The following is a 27,986-nucleotide window of genomic DNA, read 5'->3' as shown; positions in this document are numbered from 1 at the left end:
CTATCAAACGATTTCGTTGGTAATATCACTGTTGTGAAAAAATTTTGTTAGCGGCAAGCAAAGTTTTGCTCTTGCATTTTATTTGAGTTAATATTCGCAGAAATGAGTTGATAAATAGTTTTATCCTAAACTTCAATGATAAATAATTGAACATTCGTTTATTATCCGCTGTGCCTATATCATGTGTTTTCCTTTATGAGTCATATTTATTATCATCTGATTTGATTCTCGTAAAGTTTTTGTTTCAAGTGAACATACATGGAGAGGTTTATAAACAACAATTGAAGGTAATGGAATATTTTTTTTCAAAACAATTTTATCATATCACACGAAAGTCACGGTGATAAGATGACGAATTTCACTTCTGGTATTTTTGTTGTTGTTTTCCAAAGTAACCGGACAACTCAACACAATGAAAATGCGACAAACGTTTGAAAAGTGATGAAACAAAAACCTATGTTAAATAGGTTACGTAGGTTAGATTTTGTAGATGAGTTTTTTTGTCACTGATTTTTGTAAATTTGTATCAATTTTAAAGATGTGTTGTATTTTCATTATGTTGAGTAATCATGGAACCTTTTATTGGTGGATTTTTTAATAATTTTTCTATCTCCAAACTAACAAACAAACAATATTTGCTATTATATGTCGAAGTCATATTCAGCTTCTTGTGTATAAATAATGCGAATCAAAGGTTATCAGTTAACATTTCTTAATTAGATATTGAAAAGTAAACATTTTGAATAACTTGTTTTGTTATGTCGCTTCATCTCAATTAAATATAAATATTTGTTTTTAGTTAAAATACTAAGCAGTTACAGTTTTATTTTGAAATGCTGTTCTTTCAACTAGTCAGTATTGCTTTCTGGTATTTTGTTCTCTAATCTCTAATCTCCGATTTAATTTTTAGTATTTAGTTCCTGAAACATATACAATACAAAATGATGGGATTACCTGATGTGAGGACCTGCTGTGGATGCTGTTCTGTCGAATTAGGAGCGAAAATCATCGCTTGGATTCAACTGGTAAAAATTACAGAAGTAACACATCCATTGTATCTGGTTATACAGGTGTCCGGGGGTAGAGTGCATTGACTTCGGAAGGTGATTCTACATGATGGTAGAAGTAAAAAAGATTAATTACTTTTTTCGAAATTCCAACTTATTTTTGCCACACTAAAATATTTTTCCATAGAAGAATATTTATTTTCCCATACAAACAATTCAACTTTTTTACCTAAAAACTACCTTAAAACGTTGGAATTTCGAAAAAGTTATTTATCTTTTCTACTTCTAAAATCATGTTAAATCACCCCCTGAAGTTAGTGCACTTTACCCCCGGACACCCTGTATTTTATTTATTTCTATACATACATTACAGTGTCTACCAAATATTTACATTTGTATATAATACATAAATTTAGAACTGTTCTTAATATGGTGTTTTTTTTTATTTTTTATTTTATTTTATGCTGGGTGTGAGGTAGGTTTGAGTAGGTGACACTGTGGTGGGTAGTGTTATATGTTTCGTGAACACCTCACTGGGAGTACCTGTGCTGAGGTGTTTACGTGGTTATGAGTAAATGGTACATGTATTTATGTGTATTGGTTAAATTTTCTTATATAAGTGTAAGTTGGGATTTAAAAAAAAAAAAATTTAATGGTTATTGTACATTGTTATAAAGAAAAAGTAAAAAAATATTTATTGTACATTGTTATTTAAAGAAAAAGTAAAAAAATATTTATTTATATGCACATATATACATACACCCATGCATACACATATAAGTGTAAGTTGGGATTTAAAAAAAAAAAAATTTTAATGGTTATTGTACATTGTTATAAAGAAAAAGTAAAAAAATATTTATTGTACATTGTTATTTAAAGAAAAAGTAAAAAAATATTTATTTATATGCACATATATACATACACCCATGCATACACATATATACATAAATACACATATAAATAAACACATGTATACATACATACATACACATTTATCCATGATTATGTTTAGTTTGGTGTAGTAATGTTTTGTTTAAAGTGGATATCTTGTTTTTTGATCCAGGCTGTGATCAGTTTTTTGTGAATGTTTGTGTATGTATTTCCCATTAGTAGTAGTTTCAGAGTGGTGGGCATACAATTAAAAAGTTTTGTAGCGTTGTACTGGAAGTGTGTTTGTCTGTGTGTGGTGTATGTTATCGGTATGTTCAGGGTATTGTTTGTTGACGACCTTGTTTTTATTGTTGTTTGAGGTGGCATTGGAATGTGTAGTTTATTTATTGGATGATTTTTATAGCGCCGCTTTAGCGAAATATCACCTCAGGGGCGCTGTACAGTTAATGCAGATATTACAAAAAAAATATATAAATATTACAAATTGAAATTGAAATTAAGTTAAATAAAATGAAGTACAGAAACAGGTGACAAGGAGATGGAGAATCTGCTGCAAGAATCCTAGGTGGTGAGGAAACTGGACCAGCTGCTGCAGCGAGAGAGTCCACCGCGTCCACCAACAGTGCCAGCACGAGGTTCGTCATCCTTCCAGGTATGTGTCTGCTGCTAATAGAGCGCTGACACAATGTCCTCTCATGGATTCCAGACCTTGGCAGCACCGCTGTGACATTCGAGGAAGGTAGAGGATGGAGACTCTGCAGCAAGAATCCCAGGTGGTGAGGAAACTGGACCAGCTACTGCAGCGAAAGAGTGCACCGCGCCACCAACAGTGCCAGCACGAGGTTCGTCATCCGTCCAGGTATGTGTCTGCTGCTAATTAAGCGCTGTCACAGTATCCTCACATAGATAACAAACCTTGGCAGCACCGCTGTGACGTTCCATCTCCTTGTACACTTGTTTCTGATGATTATGTTAGTGGTGCATTGTTCCGAAATAAAAGGCGGCGGACGAGATAATAAATCACCTTGGGCACTTGTTAGGGCTTTCAGAGTTTCCAAGAATAAGAAGTTAGTAGTGCAGATTTGGCATAAAGTTGTCTTATTGACATGACGTCTAATGATTTGAAAATTTCGCTTGAATTTGTGTAGAATGGTACTTGCAAGATGATTTTAATTATTGCCTTTTGAATTTTTTGTATTGGGTCGAGTGCAGTGTTTGTAGCGCTTCCCCAAGCCAGTATGCCATATGTAACAATCGATTGACAGAGTGCGAAATATATAGATCTAAGTATTGAATGTGGGAAAATGTTTTTAATTGACTTTATTAGGTGCATGACTATTTTTAGTTTATTAATAATGAAAGTTATGTGGTCAGTCCAGCGTAAGTGTGAATCAATAATGACCCCTAGGTATTTTGTTTGGTTTACCCTTTCTATACGCTCGCATTGGCAATTGGGTGAAGTTTGTTCACAGTCATGTAGAAACAGGTCTATGTTAGGTGGAGGTTGACCTCTTTGTGTAATACTATGTGTGATGAATTTTGTTTTTATTGTATTAACGGTAAGAGTATTCCAGTTTAGCCATTTTTTGACAACTGATAAACTTTTTTCGGCAATTATAAATACATCTTTCCATGTGGCTGCTTGACAGAGAAGTACTGTGTCGTCAGCGAAGGTCACGATTTTACCCACAAATTTTACCTTCTTCTTCTTCTTGTATATATCACCTGTATTTCTATAAAGCAACAAACAAACAAAAAACAATATTGCCGTTCTTAATTTTGTTACAGGACATCGGAAATATATCATATAATTTTGTTACAATATATATATTTTGAATATAATATAACCCTAATTAGATCCATTGTGCTCTAAAACCCCATTTAAATGCTTCTTCGTTTTTCACCAATAAAAGATCTTACAACTGTACTGACAATCTACCACTTACCATGCGTTTTTTTACTTTCAGATAGTTGGAGTGCTGCTTCTCTTTTACAACATCAAATTTTTTGTTGTCATGTATCGATCGATACATGACAATGATAGAATCCTTCTTTACATACATATGTCGTTAAGATTAGCATTTGGTTTCTACCCAATATTGCAGGGAACATTACTTTTGCTTGGAATTAAAAAGGTACATAATATTTTCTAACTGCATTAATCCCTAAACTAGTTATTTTTACATACTGTAACTCAGGCTATAGAGTGATGTAGACACATTACGCATGTTTCCATATCTCATATCTCCCATGTTTCCCCGTATTCCGTTGAGCCGGTGATCACCTTTAGATTCTCCAGGTTCGATCAGATTCACCAGGATCAATCAGGTTCACCAGATTCAATCAGGTTCACCAGGATCAATCAGGTTCACCAAGTTCAATCAGTTTCACCAGGTTCAATCAGTTTTACCAGGTTCAATCAGGTTCACCAGGTTCAATCAAGTTCACCGGGTTCAATCAGGTTCACCAGGGGTCATTGAGTATTTGGCAGTCTCCTGGTTCACTATGTATCTGTGCCTTCTTTCCACCAAGAAAGGACATTCAAAATACATTTTCGTTGGTACTTTATATTTTTAGTGTATTTGGGAAACAAACAGTTTTAAAATTTTATATAAATAATAACACTTTACATGTCACATTAACCAGTTAAGATTTCACATGAAATTCATGTTACCTACTGAAAAAAAAAAATAAACACAAAAATAACCTTAATGAAACTAACTGACATATACAGAACAAAGGAAAAATGGAAAATATAGGCGTTTGAAAATATATTATCGTATTTTGTGCATGTCCTTCTGAAAAATGAATTTGTGTATGGTTAATTTTTGGGTTTGGGGTGTAATCTTTCCTCTCCCAACAGCAGCACATGTCTTTTGAGGTGAGAGTGTTATTAAATAATAATAATGACCCGTTGAGTGGTTTGAAAACTTCAACAGTTCTTTTTTTAAATAACAGAAGTCGCCACAATTCTAAACTGTAGTCATTAACATATAAAACCATAAAAAATATTTAATGATTTATAAAACGTATTTTTTGAGAAACCTTTTAATTATACAATGCTCTTTCTTATTACTAACTATAAAATAGAAAAACAAATTAACAGATTGCATCCACCAGTTTGTCGATCACTAATACAAATCTATATGAACAATGCATTTGACTAATGAACGTAATTCTGAATTAAAAGGTACATGTATTAATATTTATTTATTTTTCTTACAGGCAAATAATATACATGACCATACTTTCATTGTTTATTAGAGAAATGTAGATACATTTCGCACGCATAGGACATAATTTGGAACACGTGTTTTTGAAAAATCAAATTTTAATCCTTGTATTTATTTTAATAGTTTACATGTTCTTTATTGAACCTGTATCCTACCGGCACCATTTTTTAGTTTCCATTTTCCATCAAATTAAATGTTTCTGATAACCCCCGTAAAATAAAACCCTGATTCAACAAACTTGTTGTTTGTTGTTTGGGGATCTGGTGAGGTGGCACGCAATGAAAGAGGTTGTGAAGGTCACAGCGTTTTATTGAGTCAGGTTGCCGTATATGAGATGACTTGAGGACCGATGATGAAGACTCCGGATGCAGGCGGTGAAGTGCTGGTCAAGCGCGGGTCAGTGAGGCGACGCCGCTGCTGATGACCGGATTCATTGACGTATCAGGTACTGGTGAAGGCCATGGGTCTTCCGGGTGCTCCAGTGCTGAAAAGGAATACCCGAGATGCGGTGGACCTGGTCGGCGGTTGTGCGGGAGATGCCAGACCAGCGAGGATGCCGCGTGTTCTAAGTGCGTGGATGTAGCGCTGGTCAGATGTGCTGGAACCAGGGCGCTGTGTGTCCGATGTAGCGCTGGCCAAGAACGATGGCCGGGGCCAGGGTGCTGTGATGATCCCGTTGGAGTCCATGAATAAACGGTGCAAAGCCGGGTGTAAGATCCTGAGCGCGTCGCGAGGCGCGCCGGTTGTCACTCGCGAGACAAGTAGATTGTTGACTGACTGACTGCTCGCTGCGTCGCGCGTCGGGCCTATTTATATAGCCCGGCCGATGGCATCAGTAGATGCGCGAGATCTCTGGTAAAATGGAGACAACTCGCTCAGTCTGGGTGCTTCTGGTACTTTCGTCGGTGCTGGAAATATGCCTAGGCAATAGGCTAGATCCTTCTAGTGAATACGCGTAATGTACTAGTCCGACTCGCAAAGTATTGTCGTAGGTAGCTCTATACGTCGGTAGCCCGTATACAGGTAGGTAGCAAGATAGGAACATATGAGAATAAGGAAGGTTCCGGTTATGATGCTTTTTGTATTGGCGAGACATTCTAGATGAATCTCGTGGCATCGCTACAGTTGTTTCAATGCAGTATGTGTGTTTATGTTGATTAATCATTATAAAGATCCTGTATAACGTGGCTTCACAAGTATATAGAGACGTCTCTAACTTAGATGTATTAAGCCGAAATGACACTTCAGACAATATTAATTCTTATAATCAAGATGTTTCTTGACAATTTTCAATATAGAGGCTAAGGAATGCAAAGCTCATAAGGTTGTGAAATTATTTTTAGGTACTTAACACATGCGAAATGTTTTAATCAGTTGATTGCAAATGTAGTTATTTGTTCAAGTTGAGTTAATGTTGCTTCTATGTATTTTGTTTGATTTCAGAAAAAGGCTAGCTTCCTCTTAATATGGTTGATTCTCGCCTTTACATTCGAGATGTTTTTAACCTCATGTTTCCTACTTTACGTGGCCTTTATTTACACGGTATTTGCAGGACACCTCTACGGAGTTGCCATGCTCTACATATGCGGAATTCAAACAGGTATTTTTTATAAATTATTAAAGTAATAATAATATTAGTTCTTTATCTAGGTAATAAATAGAATTTCATTGTGCTCGGGGCCGGTCCCGTAAGACCGCTCTGAGCGCCGACGTACCAAGGCGCCAAGGAGCGAAGAAGCCAAGGCTCTGATAATAATCTAACACCCAACTTAGCGCCATATGTGCTACAGTTATATATTCACTATATGCATATTTTGAATTTGAACAAGAATTTATTAATACATAGAAATCGTCTTAGTTTATTTATAAAGAGGTGGACATCTTATCGTTTTTGCGATTTGTGTTATATGCATTTCGTAATAATACTATAATACTCGCGCGAAATGTATGAATTTAAACATCTGGCAACTGAATCTTAACATGCGTTAATCAAAATAATTTATAACTTTCTTTTAAAAATCAACTTTCAACACAAACTTGCAATAGGTAACATTTAAAAAATCTTAGCTCATAAATCAAGGCAGGTATTACGGTAAAGTGAGTGTGAAAGTGTTCATTTTGAAAACGTTTAAGTATTCTTAAATTGGCTCTTCTTTTTTCCAGGAATATCATTTTTCTTCATAGTGATCGTCTCAACCTGCCGTAAAAACATTCTCCGCAGGAATGCTCTGTTTGATTATGGGGTGATTTATACCCCAGACGCAGTGGAAATCTTAACCCCTAAACGACCTACAGAATCTACGAATCCACAATTTGACTACGTGACTCTGAACTCACAAGAAGATAAACAAGTAGATTTAGTTGTAAGATGACACAAAAAATCGTATTGATGTTGTTAATGTTAATTGTTTATATTTATAAGAATAAATTTCATAATGAAGAGTGAACCACTGAAATAATTTTCATTTCCATATTTAAAAATAATGCCATTATTAAATAAAGACAGAATACATTTCCTAAAAGCAAAGTGGCATCGGTTTTTCTTAATTGATAAAAGGTACCTACTCAGTCTAAAACGTGAGGGTTCTGTCTTTTAGGATTGGAAAAAAAAGTATTATCTCACAGCTACTACACGACTGCTTGTCTGTGGGTTGTTTATTGTGCACATTACCTCAATTAAAAAGAAATAAGGAATATAATTATTACTATACATATTACACTGAAAAGGGTACCCATATTATTGCTTACAATAGATGTCAATTTCAAGTTGTCAAATTTTATCAAAAATATTTTATGAAACAAACTAAGATCCCCAAAATAAATAGTAGTAGATTGGTGACAAAAATCGGCAGGTCGCCAAAATATTTATAGGTGCTAGATTGGTAGTTGTTAGTTGCTAAGGAATCCGCAATATCGTTTGCTAAGATGTGAACATTTCCAGGAATTAAAATTATTAATGTTACAGTTTTTCCAGACCTTTGTTTACGTTAAGAGGATATCAGAACTCAAATAAAACACTCGAAGTGATCATTAGAATAAATAAGAGGGAGTGATTTACATTTTTAAATGGTGGTTTCCGAAAGTAGAAGGAAATGTTCCGCTAATGTTTCATGATGTATTTTGTGAGATTCAATTATTACAAAGCTCGGACGAAATTAGAGAACTACGAGGTAAAAAATACTTTGAAATTGAATGTAATATATCAACACCGACGTATGTCGCGCACACACGGAGAAAAATGAATGTAGCCGGTTAAAAACGGGATGCATGCCATTTCCTAATAAAATTTTAGTAATTTTAATATATCGTTACACGTATGCATGCACCTGCATTTACCTCGATAACATATAATGACGAAATTCGAAAACATTAGGATTTTAATGAACACATGTGATAATACAATCGTATTTTACAAAAAAATATCAGGAAACCGCTGAATAATAAGAACCTGAAATCCCGTTTTTTTCCCGGATTTCCAATAATTTGAAGAGATTCTTGATAAATTAGCAATACTCATTTTTCTCTGTGCACTAACTTCACGTGCTAGCAACAAATAGAAGTACTGCCATCTGTAAATTTCTAAAGGGAACTATCCAAGTTTTCATAGAATATATTTTACTAGGTGCACGTTAGGTTCCCACCAATCAAACCGTTTTATATCTATTTATGTACCTACTTCAATGTAGACGATTTTTACAAACTTTCAACAATATAAAATAATCTACATAATAAAATTATCATTTTATCGACAATAGTTTCCAATCCGCTATCATGATTATACGATACGATACGATTGTACTTACGATTTAGCTACACTGTTCATTACCCGAGGGTTGGTAATTCTCTGTTTCTAGAAGCTTATTGTCTGACAATAATATCCCACAGGCAATTGCCATTTTATCGGGAAACCTACCATCGTAGTTTCTAATCCGCTATCATAATTAAACGATACTATACGATTGTACTACCGTAGCCAGGAGAACTCCTATCCCGGAGCGACCGGTACACTTTTTGGTTCGAGCGATTTGCTAAGCGAGTTCTCTTTCAGATATCAAGGTTTCTTCTCCCAGTGTTCCGTCAACCATCACAGGGCTTCGTGAATTACCTATATAAACAAATAACCTAACCTAATATAAAAAAGAATAATAACATATGTACGTTCAAATGCATTGCACGTATAGCTTTGTATTAGTGATCGACAAACCGGTTGAAGAAATCTGTAAATCGATAATCGTTTGGCTAGTCTATGATTAGCAAAAACATAAATCATTGTAGAAATGTATTATATACTGTACAGCGCCCTCGAGGTGCTATAAATTATCCAAATATTATTATTACTAAGCACGTGTAGGAAAGGTTTACATCTTTCAATCGTACGATTATTGTCGATTTAGTTGAACATAAAAGAAGGTTAGGTAGGAGTCGAACCGAAAATACTTAATGCAGGCAGGAACTCTGATTCAAATCGGCTTTCTTGTAATTATAGAATTATAAAATCGGTAGAGAGATACTTGAGATAATTGAGTCCAAATGGACAACGTCAAAATTGTTTTGAAAAATATCAATAAAACATACTGTTAACATTAATGTTTGTAATTCCATGGTTGTTTACGGTATGGTGCTGGAGATTGAAATTACTTTTATACCAAACCCCGCTAAACTGGTTAAATTCCAATTTAACAACAATTCCCAATCATTCACCACTGCATAATAGTAGTTTTTAGTCCGGCAACATCTTTCCTGGCAATTGGCAGTCGACCTCTGACGTCACCACAGCTGACTTGGAACATAACAACTCTTCTACCATAAATAAACCACTCGCTGTGCTACTATCAAATCATTTCATTACAATTATTATCACTGTTATTGAAATTCCTTGTTCACTGCGGACACAGTTTTGTTGTTGTGATTAGCTAGTATTCACAGAAATGAGTTGATAAAACACTTTTATTCTGTATTCTATGTATGTTTTAATGATAAAGTATTGTGTACTGGTCTGTAATCCGCTGTACGTATGTCGTGTTTCAAATGAATTAATCGTGCCAAGTACAAGGAGAGAATTTAAAAGCGAACCCTTTTACAGAAGGTAAAGGAATACTATTTTTATCAGAGCATTTTAATCAAGCAAGTTAAACAATTGCGTAAAATATTGATAAAATGTTTCATTTCATGTTTTTTTTATTTAAATTAATTTGCCATAAATAAATTGATGTTAAGGCTGTGACCCACGCTGCAAGCGAGCTATACTTTCGTGGCTTGGCCTATTTCAGCATTCCGCTCGCTATACATTCCCATTGGTAGTGTATGGCGAGCGATGTGCTGAAATAGGCCAAGCCATAATGCGTATAGCGTAATGTGTCAACTACCTTAAATGCGTAGCTAAAATGTCCAAAAATTAAAGATAGTTTGTCTAGACATCGTATCGCTAACCTGGAATCAGTGTAATTTTAACATCACCGAGTTTCGTATATTTTATTTAAAGAAGTTGATGTAGGCCACTTGCATAACATTTTATAAAAAAATCGGTTTAGGCTAAAATTCTAAGATATTCTACGTTTGTTTTATAAATCGTTATGTTAATGTTAACTTACGTAGAATTTTCTTAATTTTAGAATATATGCATTTACAACCCTGGCTATAGTATTTGTCAAATATACAACTATATTTGACAAAGAACTAACATAAGCCAAACAATCTGCAGTTGACCTATAATACAATTATTCAAATAAAAATGTATGACTATAGCTTTTTTTAAATAAAACATCTGTGCAACGTAAGATCAAATAAAATAGAAGTTGCATAAACGACGTGTGAATATTACTCTTTGTGTGCGAATCAGATCAAAAACAACATTATATATATTTGCAGCTAATTTTTATTTTATTATTTTCGATACAAATCGTACATAAACAAAATGAGAATAAACAGTTCACAAGGTTTTATGAATAGTTAGAAAAGGATGTTACCAATGACATGATACGTCTCTATGAAATATCTGGAATGATTATATGCATTATGGGTGGTGTGGTGTATAATTACATATTGTGTTCATGTGAATCTGAATTGTGTTCACTAGTGGAGTGTTGAGTGCGCATTGATTAAGGGGTTACAACATCTTGGCGCTCGGAAAAATAGGTATAAAATGAAATTAATTTTGACGTAGCTATTAAACTTAAAAAAATATTTTTTATTTAACACTTATATATTTAGTAGTTATAAGTCATCAAGTGGGATCCTCTTTTGAAAATCCTTGCAAATGGTGTGTTTATTTTCTATTTCAGGCAACGTCTTAAAAAAAAACTTATAATTTTTTTCTTATAAAATAAGTTATAGCTAAGATTTCGCGGAGATAAATTTTTTAAAAATGTAGAAATGACAGCTGTTTGAAAAAAAAATTATCGAAATTTTGAGTTTATAAATATTATAACTTATTAACGTAGCATACAATCAAAAAAGCCTAAGCGTCATCTTATATAATATTATAAGGAATAGATGTTATGTTTTAGATCTTGAGATATCTTGTAAACCAGTCTGAAGAAAGTAGTTTTAAATTCCTCGACCGTACATGATGTCATCCATTGTTGCCGTGATGTCTTCCGACTCGTTTTGAGCAGCTTTATTCAATTTTCTGGCATATTTATTCTCCTGTTGGGCTCGTGTTGACTACAGATATTCGTCCGATCCCTACCTAAGTTTTGGGCCAACTCTGCAACACTTAGTTCTAATTGTTACAACTTCGGGAATAATTTTGAAATGATTAAACGTTTAAAATATTCTTAAAAGTATGGTCAATTTATCTAGATAAAACAAAAAATTCGATTTATTGAAAATCTCAAGATGGTGTCACCCCTTAATTTACCACTACTGTTTTTTTTAATAACGACATGGAGAAAGAAATAACATTTATAAAGTAGGTGTAGCTTTATTGAGTAATTATGTGACATTCATTAACTGTGTGCGGTTTGATATGAGAATGTTTGGCTCGTGGATACATAAAAGATTACGTGACACCTCGCTAAAACATATTTATTTTAGGAACACAATTTTGATTAAATTAAAGATAAATCAAATTATCAGTAATATAGTAATGAGGTTTATCGATATGTTTATTCAAACTGTCAAGCATTTTCTAAAGTACCCTTCCTTCGTCAGTTAAAGCAACCACTAGTCTTACGTCATTTTACGTTAGTGTTGTATTAAGGGGAGAAAATACAATTTAATGAGCAGAACGGAATTACGCGTTAATTGTAATTGAAAGAAGAACAAAGCAATAATACTTTAGGATTTCCTGATTTGCGAATATTTTTATTTCGCCCTCTGATGTGTGTTTTTTGTAGTATTTAGTTGCTGAAACTTCTGAAATACAAGATGATGGGATTACCCGACGTGAGATCCTGCTGCGGGTGCTTTTCTGTTGAAGTGGGAGCTCAAATTATCGCTTGGGTTCAACTGGTAATGTCCTTCACCAATAGACCATCAAATTATATTTCAGCCCGACACAATCAATGGAAATGCTTGGCCATGAAAAAGTTGAAACCAATATGAGTAACAATACCCGAGAATCTGAGAGAGGTTATCGTCGAACAATGGATGAAAGTGGTCGACTATGATGATCTTTCGTACACTACTAGTACAAAAGGCAGTGAATTATCAACGACCAATCTTTTTTTAGACAATTGCAATCAATTAATTTTCAATAATATGCAGACAAGTGAAAACATAAAGTCCATTTAGTAGAGTGTCAATTATCGAATATGTAGCAATTTTTTTGTTTTGTTTTTGGGGTATTATGCTGTGTTGCGCTAACTCCTTCTTTAGCCAACGTTTCGGACAGCATTGCAGTGTCCATCATCAGGGCAGATGTGTTATTACAATAATTAAAATTATTAAACTTATTTTTTTAAGTTATTACAATAACACATCTGCCCTGATGATGGACACTGCAATGCTGTTCAAAACGTTGGCTAAAGAAGGAGTTAGCGCAACACGGCATAATACCCCAAAAACAAATAGCAAAAATACTTTTGGCCGTGAAAATCTTAAATCATATGTAGCAATTTATTTCTAAAGGTTTTTAATAGAAAGCAATCCCTTTATAGGAACCAAGTATTTAAAAACAAATGTCTTCTTTAACATTCTTATAAACTGCCAAAAACTGCATAACTTTGTGCAACAAGCACTCTTCAGTTGCTCCCAACTAGCAAATATGTAAGTTAAATTCTTGAACATTGATGGGAAGGCCCGAATACACTAGTCACATTTTTTTCATACTCTTCATTTGGTTTTTTGAGTTTGTTGTGAGCGGCTTATATGCCTTGAGCGGCTCGACTGCGTTTGCGCGAAGCGAGGGGCGATAACGGTAATGAAAATTCTGCTGTCGTCCGAGAGAACGGGAATCGCAGTTAACTAAAATTCGTTAATAATATTAAGGTTAAGGCCAATACCTTATCCTTAAGTAGAACCGCAATCACCCCTTTGGATTATTTGGGATTATTTGGAATCCGTTATTATTTTCTTTCATCATGGCCTTGTTGCTTTCAGATAACTGGTGGACTGATTTTTGCTTACAGCATTGAAACTCTTATTCATGTTCTGCTATCGGCGTATCTTGATAGAACTTATTTCCAATTACACAAAATACTTTTTTTGGCAATATGTTTATATCTAATATTACAGGGAACGATTCTTTTGGTTGGAATTAAAAAGGTACTTATTTTCTACCTACATAATATACATTATTTATCTGTGGCTTGCTTCTAAAAAGTCCAATGTCAGGTTACGATACTATCTCGGATATTATATTAATCAACTACCTACATTCGCGATCAAATTAATTAATTTATTATTTGTGGGATATGGAGACATATCAATTCTGATACCGGTAATTCCACCGGTTGTGCCCTCTCGCCATCTTCGTCCTGCTTGGTCTGCTCTAATCTCTGCTTGGTCTGCTTTTGGGTTGCTTCCACTTGGTCATTATTGCTACTGGGAGTATGAAGTCGTCAGATTATGAATTAAGTGCTTGCGATGTCTTTGAGAGTTGATTTTAAAATTAGTGACCTATATTGAGTTGATGTTAAGTGTATTTTGTTTGATTTCAGAAAAGATCAAGCATTCTGTTGATTTGGTTAATTCTTGCCTTCATATTTGAGATAATTTTAACCAGTCTTCTGATATTGAATTACGTAGTCCTTCATATGATCTTCGGTGAACACCGAAATGCAGCTACCATAATCTACATTGGCGGAATTCAAATAGGTAAACTTCTCTTAATTACTTCGAGTGATTTTCAGTAGAATGGTAGAAAGAATTTTAATGCAATGACGTTGCAAAATTTCTTATCGAATTATAAAAAAAATCTGTTACCTTGGTAAAAATTTACAATTTTCGATCGTCGAACGATAGCACCAATGTTTTTAGACATGGATGAATAAACAAATCCATATTATATGAAGTTGTGGGTTTAGTAGTACTAATAATTACTGATAATTTTTGTGATGATCTTCCATTAATATTATACACAGGATTGGGACGGCAAAATGATAGTCAAATGACTATAATTAACCCAATGTACCTTCATATTTACTATCTCAAGTAACATACAGGTGATGAAAGAAACATCTTCTATCTTTATTTATTACTTACTAGCTGGACCCCGCCACGCATTTTTGTGGCTCAGTCTATTTGTGCAGATGAAAGTCTTTAAGTCCAACAGAGTGCGCTGTTTCTCAAAAAGGCATGCTTTTACCGTCACATGTGATATCTGTATAATATAGGTATATAAAAACACACGCGTATTCGAATGCAACGTTGTGTCAGAATTTCAAAGCAATCGGTGAAGATCTTTCAGAGATTTAAGATTTTGAACAAACGAACATTTACATTTTTTATTTAAATCACCAATTCTTAGGAACCATTCATTTGTTAACCAATACCTTTATCACAGGTCACCCCAAGTGGTTCGCTTTGTTTGGTGACTCACCAGGGGTGCCCGGGTTCATGGGGTGAGGATTGTATTAGTGTCTTGTGTCTGCCCACCTAGTGTGTGGCGGGCTGGATTTGAAGAGTCTGGATAGATCTTTTCACCTCTCAAAGGACTCTCTCGACCTTGCATCGTAGTGGGGAGGATGAATTCAAACCTTCGTCACTCCTGGACACACTGACCTCCAGATTCCCACCCACCCCTCATACCTTTTTCTTTCATCCCCTACTTCCTTTCCTTAAAAACCCTCCACACAGCATCCCAAAAGTTTAAATTAGCCTCGAGGGAAATTATGTTCCTCAGGACCTCTGTAATGTAAAAAAAATCCCTTTCCGCTGAAAAAAAGTAAAATCTCAATATATTTTTATTCGTATTAATTTTAGAAACTCTTTTTACAGGAGTATCATTTTTCCTTATAGTAATCGTCTCAACCTGCCGTAAAAACATCCTTCGCAGGAATGCACTTTTTGACTACGGGGTACTTTATACCCCGGACGCGGTGGAAATCTTAACCCCTAAACGACGGAAAGGACTCGTTCCCACGAATCCACAATTTGACTATGCTGCATTGGATACACCACAAGATACACTAAAAGATGTTGTCGTGACATGACTAAGAAATATTTATTGGAGATTCTTTATATTTACAGAATTATCTTTTAGAGCACAGAGAGCCATCATGTTATTTATGTAAAGAAAAATTATTTATTTTACAATTAAAAATCTATATAATACATATCTATATAATGCTCGATAATTTAAACAATCATTTTCTTACATTTTTCATCGCAGTAAGGTAGATATTTGCGTAGATCCCATTTTACTCCTCTTCAATTATATTCAACGGGCGCGCGGAGTTTGAGCCATTTTGACTTCCGAGGAGACAACGTGGGATTTTTTTTTGCGAAAAGCGAAAATGCGCCTTATTGTATATCGCATGGTCGGGCTGGGTTGCGTTGTTGGCTTGGGGAGGGTTGTGTTGGGTCGGGTCATGTGGGGTTGGAAATTTATGGATATTTACTATGAATATCTGATGATATTTATAAAATAAATATGGATAGACGGATGTTTATGGATTTTAATAGCCATCTTAAAAAATATGAAAAATTTTGATCCGACCCAACCCGACCTAACTCGAACAAAGCCAACCCTTCCCAACCCAAAAACGCAACCAGACTCAACTGCGTGATAATCAATAATGCTGTTATTACCGTTTATTTACAATTGATTTGTTTATTCCACATTTAATACAGATATCCATAAATCTCCGTAGATATCCGTGAATATCATTCACAAGATTTGACAATATTTTGCGCATTGAAAAAAAATTAATCCAAATGGAAAATTGAATCATATTTAGCATCTTGGAATTGTCCGATTTGACAAAGAATTGTTAGAGAACCGATTTAAGGATATCTTTTATAGTGCAATTGGTTTGACAGAGAATAGTATAAATGGACAAATTACCGATATTTTGAAGAAAATCTTATTTATAAGCGTTGAAAAAAAAAGACTGTAAATGATAATGGAATAAAAATGCCTCTTCTTTCCAATTCTCTGATTATTAATTTTCTATATGATTTTCAATATTTTTTATTTTATTTATTGTTTAGGAACATTTACAGACTTTTAACATGAAAAAGTCATTAGATAAGCGCTGCAAAAAGCGTAGATGTCAACAGTTCATTTAAAAATGTTCACATCATGCACAGTTTAAGTATCATTATACACTATGTATTAAAAAAAATATAAACAGCAAAACGTGAACAAAGGCAAAAAAAGAGCAAAGAAGGCAAAAAAATTAAAAACAAAACATACACATCAATAAATGATCCAAAAAACAAAAGCTAAAAAAAAAACAGAAAACAAACAGAGTAAATAAAAAAAAAAATTAAAAAACAAACAAACATTCACAATCTATTGCTAATTTGCTTTTTAAAATAAGCGAGACTATTTGCACACATATCTATGTAGTTACGTTCAATAAAAAATGTACAGACGACACATTCGACGAGACAGTGGATTGAAGTATGCAATATTGTTCTTAAATAATTGTATATAGAATATATTCTGACTCCTTAGATTACGTCTATTAGAAACTTTAATAAAAATGTTGCTCAGAAAATGAGTTGTTTCAAGCTTGTCATGAATAATTTTGAATAGACATATTAAGTCAGCAAATTGTCTTTTTTTATCCAGGGTCGTAAAGTTAAAGTATTGGCATCGTTGGCTGGAGTACAGCATTTAGTCCAAGTTTAAATGATAACAGTCTTAAGGGGCTGAAAGGTATGGGGAGGGGAAAGTGATAAGATTATAATTTTTGTACGGTTTCGATATTCTATGTATAAATCCCGTCATTTTATAGATACGTAAACAAACTTAAATTTTGAATCAATGGTGATTCCTAGATCTCTAATAGTGGTGACTGCATTTGATTGAACTTTATTAATGAAATATGGATGATAATTTCGTCTTCTCTTACGAGTCATGGTTATTTTGTAACATTTATCGATATTTAGAAACATATCATTTTGAGTACACCAGCTATGTAGTGTGTAAAGATCTTCTTGAAGCAAAACTTGATCAGAATCAGTGGAAATTTTACGGTAAATCTTGAGATCATCAGCAAATAAAACAAAATGGCACCGTAATATGGGGCCAAAGTCATTACTAAAGATTTAAAAAAGCGGAGGGCCAGGATTGGACCCTTGGGGTACACCTGAGTTTTCAATTATGGAAGGTGACTCATACCCATTTACAAGTACTAGCTGTGTTCACTTTTCCAAGTAAGATTTAAGCCATCTAAATAGATCACCGTGGATACCTATACGATCAAGCATCTTTAGTAGAATATAATGGTTTACCTTATAAAATTCCTTTTTAAAATCTGTGTAAATGGCATCTACTTGAGTTCTTTTTTTTGATTTCTTGAGTTCTTGCAAACGTAATCACAAAAGTCAAGAAGATTGGAATCAGTGGATCTGGAAACAAATCCATGTTGGTTAATGCATAATTGTAATTAAAAGTGTGTGAATATGGAATCATACATTATAGATAAAATACTGTCTGTCGATAATTTTCCAGAGAGCAATTCCTGACTAAATATAAACTGTTCGTGAATGTATCTCTGAAGTTACCCCAGATGACTTATAACTCGGAACGGGGGTTGCCAATGCACTTGTTCTAAAATACCCACAATGGATGTTTAAATTCCCCATAAATTCTTTTACCGCCAAAATGTAACAAAATTCCTTTGAAATTAGCTCTTATTTTTAATTGTCAAGTGATTTACGGACTTTCAATTATTCACAATTATTGTAAATATTTTTTCCAACATGGTTGATAAGAAATGCTCATACTCCTTACAATTACAAATACAATTTCCCCTCAAAGGTTCTACCCGTAAAATACCCAATTTTTGAAAATCTTATAAATTCCCCGCGATTTGGGGAATTCTCCATGAATTGGCAATTCTGCTCGGAACATAACATAAACATTTGTGAACTGTGTGCTATCAAACGATTTCGTTGCTAATATCGCTGTTGTGAAAAATTTTGTTTGCGGCGAGCAAAGTTGTGCTCTTGCATTGTATTTAAGTTAATATTCGCAGAAATGAGTTGATAAATAGTTTCATCCTAAGCTTCAATGATAAATAATTGAACATTAGTTTATTATCCGCTGTGCGTATATCATGTGTTTTCCTTTATGAGTCGTATTTATTATCATCTAACTTTATTCTCATAAAGTTTTTGTTACAAGTGAACATACATGGAGAGGATTATAAACGACAATTGAAGGTAATGGAATCTTTTATTCAAAACGATTTTATCATATCGGTTAACATTTCTTAATTAGATAGTGAAAAGAAAACATTTTGAATAACTTGTTTTTTTATATCGCTTCATCTCAATTGAATAATATAATATTTGTTTTTAGTTAATATACTAAGCAGTTAAAGTTTTATTTTGAAATGCTGTTCTTTCAACTAGTCAGTATTGATTTCTGGTATTTTGTTCTCTAATCTCTAATCTCCGTTTTTAATTTTTGGTATTTAGTTCCTGAAATATATAAAATACAAAATGATGGCATTACCTGATGTGAGGTCCTGCTGTGGATGCTGTTCTGTTGAATTAGGAGCGAAAATCATCGCTTGGATTCAATTGGTAAAAATAAACCGAAGTAACGTCACATCCATTGTATCTGGTTATATAAATATCACCGGTATTTATATAAAGCAACAAACAATATTTTAATTTTGTTACAGGACATCGGAAATATATATATATGAATATAATATAACCTTAATTAGATCCATTGTGCTCTAAAACCTAATTTAAATGCTTTTTCGTTGTTCACCAATAAAAGATCTTACAACTCTACTGACAATCTACAACTAACCATGTGTTTTTTTTTACTTTCAGATAGTTGGAGTGCTGGTTCTCTTTTACAACATCAATTATTTTGTTGTCTTGTATCTATCGATAAATCGTAGTGATAGAGTCCTTCTTTACTTACTTATGTCGTTAAGATTTGTAATTGGTTTCTATCCAATATTGCAGGGAACATTACTTTTGGTTGGAATTAAAAAGGTACATATTTTCTAACTGCATTAATCTCTATACTAGTTATTTATGTGATGATAATCGAGACAGTCTGCTTACATCCTGTAACTCAGGCTGTAGAGTGCTGTAGACACATTATGCTTTCTCCCATGTTTCCCCTTATTACGTTAAGAGGTGATCACCTTTAGATTATCCAGGTTCGATCAGATTCACCAGGATCATTCAGGTTCAATCAGGTTCACCAGATTCAATAAGTTTACCAGATTCAATCAGGTGCCCCAGGTTCAATCACATTCACCAGGTTCAATCAGGTTAACCAGGTTCAATTAGGTTCACCACCTTCAATCAGTTTCAACAGGTTCAATCAGGTTCACAAGGTACAATCAGTTTCACCATGGGTCATTGAGTATTTGGCAGTCTCCTGGTTCTCCAGGTATCTGTGCCTTCTTTTCATTAAGAAAGGACATTCGAAACACATTTTTCGTTGGTACTTTATTATTTTTTATTGTATTCGGGACTTTACATGTTGCATTAATCAGTGAAGTTTCCACATATAATTCATGTTACATACAAAAAACACAATAAAAAAAAATTTAAGAAACTTTTATGAAAATAACTGAGATATAACGAGGATAAATGGAAAATATTGGCGTCTGAAAATATATTTTTGTAGTTTGTGCATGACCTTCTGAAAAATGAATGTTGTGTGTAGTTAGTTTTTGAGTGTGTGATGTAATCTTTCCTCTAACATCAGCAGCACATGTCTTCTGAGGTGATAGTATTGTGGTATTATTAAACAATAATAATAACCCGTTATATAACGTTGAAGTTGCATGCAACTTATGATCACTCGAGATTATCACCGTTCATCGTTTATTGGAGAAATTTAGATACAGTTCGCACGCAGAGGACATAATTTGGATCACGTGTTTTTGAAAACTGGATTGTTTAATCATTTTATTTATTTTTAATAATATATATGTTCTTTTTTGAACATGCATCCTACAGGCACGCTTTATGCGTTTCCATTGAATCCATATTAAAAGTTTCTGATAGCCCCCGTAAAATAAGAGACAGATTCAACAAACGTTCGATTCCCTTAAAATTATTTGTTGTTTCAGTGCAGTTTGTGTGTTTTTATTAATTATTCATGATGATGATCCTGTAAAACGTGGCTTCACAACTATGTACACACATCTCTAATTTAGATGTATTAAACCCAAATATTACTTCAGAGAATATTAATTTCTATAATCAAGATGTTTCTTGGCAATTTTCAATAAAGAGGCAAAGGAATGCAAAGCTCGGAAGGTTGTGAAATTATATGCACCACATGCGACATGTTTTAATCAGTTGATTTGCAGATGAAGTTATTTGTTTTGAGTTCTGATGATGTTCTTTGTATGCATTTTATTTGATTTCAGAAAAGGGCTACCTTCCTCTTAGTCTGGATGATTCTCACCTTTACATTCGAGATATTTTTAAACTCCTGTTTCCTACTTTACGTGGCCTTTATTTACACGGTATTTGCAGGACACCTCTACGGAGTTGCCATGCTCTACATAAGCGGAATTCAAACAGGTATTTTTTTATAAATTATCAAAATAATTATAATATTAGCTCTTTATCTATGTAATAAATAGAATTGAATTGTGCTCGGGGCTGGTTTAGTAAGACCGCTCTGAGTGCCGACGTACCAATGAGCCAAGAAGCCAAGGCGCTGATAATAAACACCCAACCTAACGCCATATGTACTACAGCGATATGTTCACTATACGCATATTGTGAATTTAAATAAGAATTTATTAATACACAGAAATCTTTGGATCTATAAGTTTATTTATAATGAGGTGAACATCTGCTTAACTTTTTTGCAATTTATGTTACAGATCTTTCGTTGAACCATATGGCATATATATCGTAATAATACTCGCGCGAAATGAATGAATTTAAACATCTGGTAACTGAATCTTAATATGCGTTTCACCAAATAATTAAAATTTTCTTTTAAAAATCAACTTTCAACACAAACCTGCAATAAGATTTTAAAAATCTTAGCTCATAAATCAAGGCAGGTAATTACGGTGAAGTAGTGTGAAAGTGTTCATTTTGAAAACGTTTAACAATCCTTAAATTGGCTTTTCTTTTTTCCAGGAATATCATTTTTCTTCATAGTGATCGTCTCAACCTGCCGTAAAAACATTCTCCGCAGGAATGCTCTGTTTGATTATGGGGTGATTTATACCCCAGACGCAGTGGAAATCTTAACCCCTAAACGACCTACAGAATCACGAATCCACAATTTGACTACGTGACTCTGAAATCACCAGCAGATACGAAGAGACGAGTAGATTTATTTGTAAGATGACACAAAAAAATCGTATGGATGTTTTTAATGTAAATTTTAAATATTGATAAGAATAAATTTCACAATGGCAAGCGAACCACTGAAATACTGATCATTTACACATTTACAAATAATGCCATTTTGAAATTAATACATTTAAATACAAAATAAATTTCCTAAAAGCAAAGTGGCATCGGTTTTTTTTAATTGATAATAGGTACTCAGTCTAAAACGTGAGGGTTCTGTCTTTGAGCATTATGGCAAAGCTGCTACACGACTCTTGTCTGTGGGTTGTACACATTACCTCAATTTAAAAGGAATAAGGAACATAATTATTACCATACATACTATACAGAAAAGGGTACCCATATTATTACCATACATACTATACAGAAAAGGGTACCCATATTATTACGTACAACAGATGTCAATTTCAATTGGTCAAATCATATCGAAAATATTTTATGCAAAAGACTAAGATCCCCCAAAATATGTTAAAAAAATATATTATATGAAGGTACTGAATCTATAACGCATTAGCGGAAACAAATGATTTTGTTAATAACCTTAAAAAATAAAAAAATAAAATTATTTATTAGCTACTGCGAAAACGGTGGTCTAATTTACAAAACCGTAGGTAAGAACTTACAATTAATTAGTAGTACGAACCATACTCACCACCACTCACCGAACCATAGCGAATCAGACACTTTCGAACTCATCAAACATTTGAGCGATACTATTGATGATCTCTTCCCCCACTACCCTTCGGCCGAGTTTGTTGTTCTGGGGGACTTCAATGTTCATAACAAACCATGGTTGAAGTTCTCAGGCCCAACGGACTCGGCTGGCCGACAGGCGGAATCCTTTGCCATTTGCTACGGATTAGAGCAATTGATTCAGAAGCCTACAAGGGTTCCTGATGTCCAGACTCACCGCTCCAATCTGTTTATTTATTTATTTATTTATTTATTCGAGACACAAACAGGATATTTATAAAAACATTAATTATGGTTTACAAAATAAAAAAGTACAATTATAAATATCCCTAGACTAATGTGTCTGCAGCATCACATTTGCACATTCACATAAGCAAACATGTAAAACAATAACAGTATTTATTATAAAAAACATAAAACTTAATTACAAAGATTGAAGCACAAAATAAGTAGAAAAATTTAAAGAGTACATATTAAAAAAAAATTCTAAACCACTAAACAAGTTTTTTATTTATTTATTTTTCTTTTTTTTTTTTAAGTACAGAAATCGTGGAGATATTTCATGAAACACGTTATATTATTTGCAAAAATATCTATGACAGTGTGTATTTTAGCAAGATCATTGTATGATCGAGACATTCTAGACATAGGATTAAAATATCCAGTGTTATTGGCAAAAATTTCGGTCCAAAATATGTTCATATTTCTAGTATATTTGGGCCTGGCGTAAAAAGTGATTTGATTGACTAAGTTACTATTAACACGATTATTCACAATTTTGTAAAGCATTAAGAGGTCATTTATATTTCGTCTTTTAACTAAACTCTCTAATTTGAAATATGTAAGTCTTTGTTCATACCCATTTAGAAGATGGTAGACACCTGATCGATAAGACAAAATCCGTGTAAATTTTCTTTGGACAGATTCAAGTCGGGATATCTGTGTCGTGTAATGTGGATTCCAGACTGTTGACCCGTACTCAAGAACACTACGGATTAACGAATTGAATAGAATTATCAGGCTATTAGAGTTCTTGAACAGTTTAGTTGATCTTACAATAAAACCTAGTACTTTATTTGATTTATTTACAATGTATTCTATGTGTTGGTTGAACGTTAGTTTGTTGTCGAATATAATTCCTAAATCTTTGATCGATTCAACTGTTTCCAGATTGTGACCACATATGCTATATGAGTATAGAGTTTTGTTGGTGTTCTTGGTGAAATTTATAACTTTGCACTTAGCTATATTCAATTCCATTTCATTGTCAATACACCAGGCAGATAATGTGTTAAGGTCTTGTTGTAAGAGTTCACAATCTTCCATAGATTTAATTGCTTTATATATCTTGAGGTCGTCAGCGTATAGAGAAAAATTACAGTGGAGTTTACATGTAAGGTCGTTGATGAAGATTAAGAAAAGCAAGGGTCCAAGGTGTGATCCTTGTGGAACGCCCGACGTAACTAATATTGGGGAAGAGTTAAAACCGTTAACAGTAACTAATTGACTTCTATTTGATAAATATGATTCTAACCAACGAAGCAGATTTCCGTGTATGCCGATTTTATCCAGTTTATTCATTAAGATAGGGTGACTAACTTTGTCGAAAGCCTTACTGAAATCGGTGTATACGGCATCTGCTTGTGTTTTATTATTCATTGATTTACACAGAAAGTCCATATACTCGATTAAATTAGTGTTTGTGGATCGTTTAGCTACAAAGCCATGTTGGAAAGGGCTAAGTATGTGTGTTACGTGATTAAATATGTCTTTATATACAATGGACTCAAATATTTTGCCAAAACAAGATAAAAGGCTGATAGGACGGTAGTTCTTTACATCGTTTTTACTGCCAGACTTATGGATCGGAATGACGTGGGCAACTTTCCACAGATCTGGAAATACCCCTTCGTTCAGACTTTTGACGAATAATTTGTGTAAAGGTGCTGCAAGTTGATCTGCACAATTTCGAATGAATAGTGGAGGAATACCATCTGGACCGGAACCCTTATTGATATCGAGAGTGTTCAACTTCACCTTGACCTCGTCTAGGGTTATTTTGATATGAGATAGTGGATAATTATAGAGTGGGAAAGAAAGTTTAGAGTCACTTTTAGAATTAGATGGTGAGCTAAATACAGAAGAGAAGTAAGTAGAAAAGAGTTCGCATGTTTCTTTGCCATTTGTTGCTGAATTTTCGTGGAGATGCATGATTTTTGGGAGAGAATTGGAAACTCTTTTCGATTTAATGAGGGTTGACAGATTTTTGATACTGTTAGGGAGAGAATTTTCTATTGAATCTACATAGGCTTTAAGGCAGGTACGTATGGATAATTTTACTCTAGCCCTCAAGATGGAAAAACTGTCATAGTCACATTGATTTTTGTATTTTTTCCACTTCTTTCTAAACTTTTCTTTTTCTCTACGTTGGTGGATCAAAGCACTGCTGAACCAAATTGGAAACCTTTTGTTGCTGTTTCTTAAGCGCGGAGTGTGTTTTTCAATTGATAGCCATAATAAGTTGTAAAAATGTAGTAGGGAATCATTACAATTCAAAGTATTAAGATCGTTCCAGTTATTTAGTGATAGCGTTTCATTGCATTTAGTGTAGTCCGTTTTTTTGAAGTTATATTTGATGTGATCTGGGTTGGTGGGTAAGGGTCTGTATTTAGACATTAGAAAATCGAACTCAATGGGAGGATGATAGGAGTCAACTTTAGATAGCACATGTGAAGCAATTTGAATTTCCAGGTGATGGTTGGAAAACACTAAATCTAAAATTCGATCTATATTATTAGAGACATGATTGAACTGATTAAGTCCAGTCAAATTTTGAAAGTCTACTAAGGATTTTGATTTTTGGCTATTATATATGACTGGTCTGGTGTGAATTTCGTTGACATTTAGTGGGCATTGAATAGATGGTACATTAAAATCACCCATTATTATTGTTACATCCTCTGATGATAAATTATTATATGTTGTTTGACACTTTTCGAAAAAATCTATGAAATTTTCGATTGGTATATCTGGAGGCAAATACGCCAAACATAAGTTGATGGTTTGCCTAGATGTTTCATGCAATTTAAATTTAATCCATAAATCTTCTGTAAATTTTGAGCTGTGTGTTGGGACTGTGATAGATATCATTTCTTTCTTTATGGCTATTAGAACTCCACCACCTGATTTTTTAAAAGAACTCGATGTGTCTCTATCTCGTCTGTAAATATTATATCGATCATCTACTATTTCATGGTCATAGATTGAGGAGTCTAACCATGTTTCAGTAAGACAAATTAAATCATAATTGCAACTGAGCACTTCGCAGTGCAAATCATTTAATTTGCTTTTCAAACCACGAACATTTTGATAGTAAAATGTTATTGCCGTTTTGCTAGAATGCATTTTGAAAGTATATATTAAGCATTATTAAATATGTCTTTTTGTAAAATTGAAATGAAAAGGGGCAATTTTGAACATGAGAATTTTTTGTTTGTTTGTGGTAAATGATTTTGTATATGGTATCAGATTTTGACAGAACTAGGTAATTGAAATGTTGGTATTGAAAAATGTATAATAGTATTAAAAAAATTAAAAATTCTAAAGGGATCCTAAGTTTAGAAATCCAAAACATTACATTTTCGTGTTTACAATAATAATACACATTTGTAGCGATTGCAATAGACTGATACAAAGATAAAAAACCGGTTAAGTATTTGCTATAAACTAAAAGATCTGTCAGTATACTAAGAGTGAGAAAAATAAGAGTACCTAATCACAATCTTTTCTAAATACTCGTACATATTGTAAAAAAAAAAAATTATTTTCAAGGATAAATTCCTTATGCCAAGTTTCGCATATAAGATAAATATCAAAATTGTTCAAAAGGACCTGATTTAAGAAGTTATGAGATTTTGTGGGAAGACCTCGCACATTTTTAAAATATATGTTAAGCATTTTATATATTATGTTTGTGAAATTGGCTGGAAAATATTTTATAAATATAAAATAATTATTTTGTGACTGGGGGCAATTTTGAACATTCGAATTATGTGTTTGTTTATGGTAAATTATATTGTCTATGATTCCAAGAGGCTTTAGTTTTGACAGATTGATAGGTATATCTATGGACATATTCACATGATTAATGAATTGTAAACAAGCCCTAAAAATAATAATTTTACTATGACTTAACATTATTTCATAAGTATTTGGTAGTATTATGTACTTAAAAAATGGTGATAATTCGTGTGTTGCAACGAATGACAAATTGTGTACAATATTCAGATATTTCCATCCTTGCCAGAGATTATATTTGACATGTAAGGTTAATTTTCTAAAGGGGCCTGCGTTTGTAAGGCAGGTTGAAGTGTCTTCAATTTGGAGAGTCTGTTGACATCATCTTGATCAAAAATTAACATTATAGGGGTTGAATCACTTACACGAACGAATATTTTGGAGTTTTTTACCCAGCAGTAGCGAATTTTTTTTTCCATTTTTATATCTCGACATTGTTTTAGAAGATGTTGGTTTTTAGAGGTTAAGTGGTCATTAATGTAAATTCTACTGACTCCAGGAAGCTGCAATTCTGAAACAAACATCCCTTTTCTCTTCCTTATTGCAGCTAATATTTCATCTTTAAGATATCTGCGCGTAAATTTTACAACAATGTTCCTCGGTTTTCCATTTGTTACGGTACGACTTATTCTGGGGGAAATTCTGCTGGCGAAGTCTACTTCATTTCGGGTGATTTTGCATCCAGCTGCAGCACCGATTTTAGATAGAATGTCATAAACATTTTCATTTTTGTTTTCCGGAATACCACTTATTATAACGTTGTTTGAGCGATTATATTGATCACTGTTTTCAATTTGTCTTTCCAATTGTGTTACTTTCTTCTTAAGTTCTTCAATTTCCTCCTTGTACTCCTTTTTTATAACTTCAACTATAGTTTTTTTAAAGTCTGCAAACAATTTTTCTAGGAATTCAACTTTAAAGTCGTCGAACTTTTTATCCAGAATTTGTAGTAGTTCCGGACTAAAGTTACTGGTGGACTTGGAGTTTGAACGTGTAGTCATTGTTATTTTATATGAAAATTGTTTTTTTTTATTATTATATTATTGAAAAACAAAGAAAGAGCAAAATTTGACAGTAGTTACAAGCAATGACTGTTAGACCTATTCTTAACTACTGTGCCACACGGTTATAAGATTGACGTCACAGCGCCTCTGGAATCATCTGACCA

General features: G+C 33.5%; 1 protein-coding gene and 2 long non-coding RNA genes across 3 annotated transcripts; all 3 read left to right on the top strand.

Annotated features, from left to right (window-relative positions):
• Positions 1-2: 2 nt before the first annotated feature.
• LOC149415408 (uncharacterized) lies at positions 3-7,578 on the top strand. Its single transcript, XM_089642358.1, has 5 exons — positions 3-287; positions 911-1,025; positions 3,866-4,033; positions 6,575-6,731; positions 7,295-7,578. Exons 2-5 carry the CDS (start codon positions 942-944, stop codon positions 7,501-7,503), a joined length of 618 nt encoding a protein of 205 aa, XP_089498484.1. The 5' UTR covers positions 3-287; positions 911-941; the 3' UTR covers positions 7,504-7,578.
• Positions 7,579-9,305: 1,727 nt separating this feature from the next.
• Positions 9,306-16,069, top strand: LOC149415407 (uncharacterized). Its single transcript, XR_016303758.1, has 5 exons — positions 9,306-10,217; positions 12,469-12,583; positions 13,673-13,837; positions 14,233-14,389; positions 15,512-16,069. It is a non-coding gene; the product is annotated as an uncharacterized LOC149415407 (long non-coding RNA).
• A 2,492-nt stretch (positions 16,070-18,561) lies between these two features.
• LOC149415406 (uncharacterized) lies at positions 18,562-23,169 on the top strand. The gene is made up of 5 exons (XR_016303757.1): positions 18,562-18,910; positions 19,169-19,276; positions 19,535-19,702; positions 21,100-21,256; positions 21,830-23,169. It is a non-coding gene; the product is annotated as an uncharacterized LOC149415406 (long non-coding RNA).
• The last annotated feature ends 4,817 nt before the right edge of the window (positions 23,170-27,986 follow it).

The sequence above is a fragment of the Hesperophylax consimilis genome, chromosome 18 (genome assembly GCF_061612785.1).
Source record: "Hesperophylax consimilis isolate HC1 chromosome 18, BYU_Hcon_1.0, whole genome shotgun sequence".
Lineage (NCBI taxonomy): Eukaryota > Metazoa > Arthropoda > Insecta > Trichoptera > Limnephilidae > Hesperophylax > Hesperophylax consimilis.
This window is presented reverse-complemented; position numbering and strand designations above follow the sequence as displayed.

Coding starts and splice junctions, on each gene's coding strand:
- LOC149415408 (XM_089642358.1), top strand. CDS start 942: ATGATGGGATTACCTGATGTGAGGACCTGCTGTGGATGCTGTTCTGTC. Junction 4,034..6,574: donor TTTTGCTTGGAATTAAAAAG/GTACATAATATT, acceptor GTTTGATTTCAG/AAAAAGGCTAGCTTCCTCTT. Junction 6,732..7,294: donor CATATGCGGAATTCAAACAG/GTATTTTTTATA, acceptor TCTTTTTTCCAG/GAATATCATTTTTCTTCATA.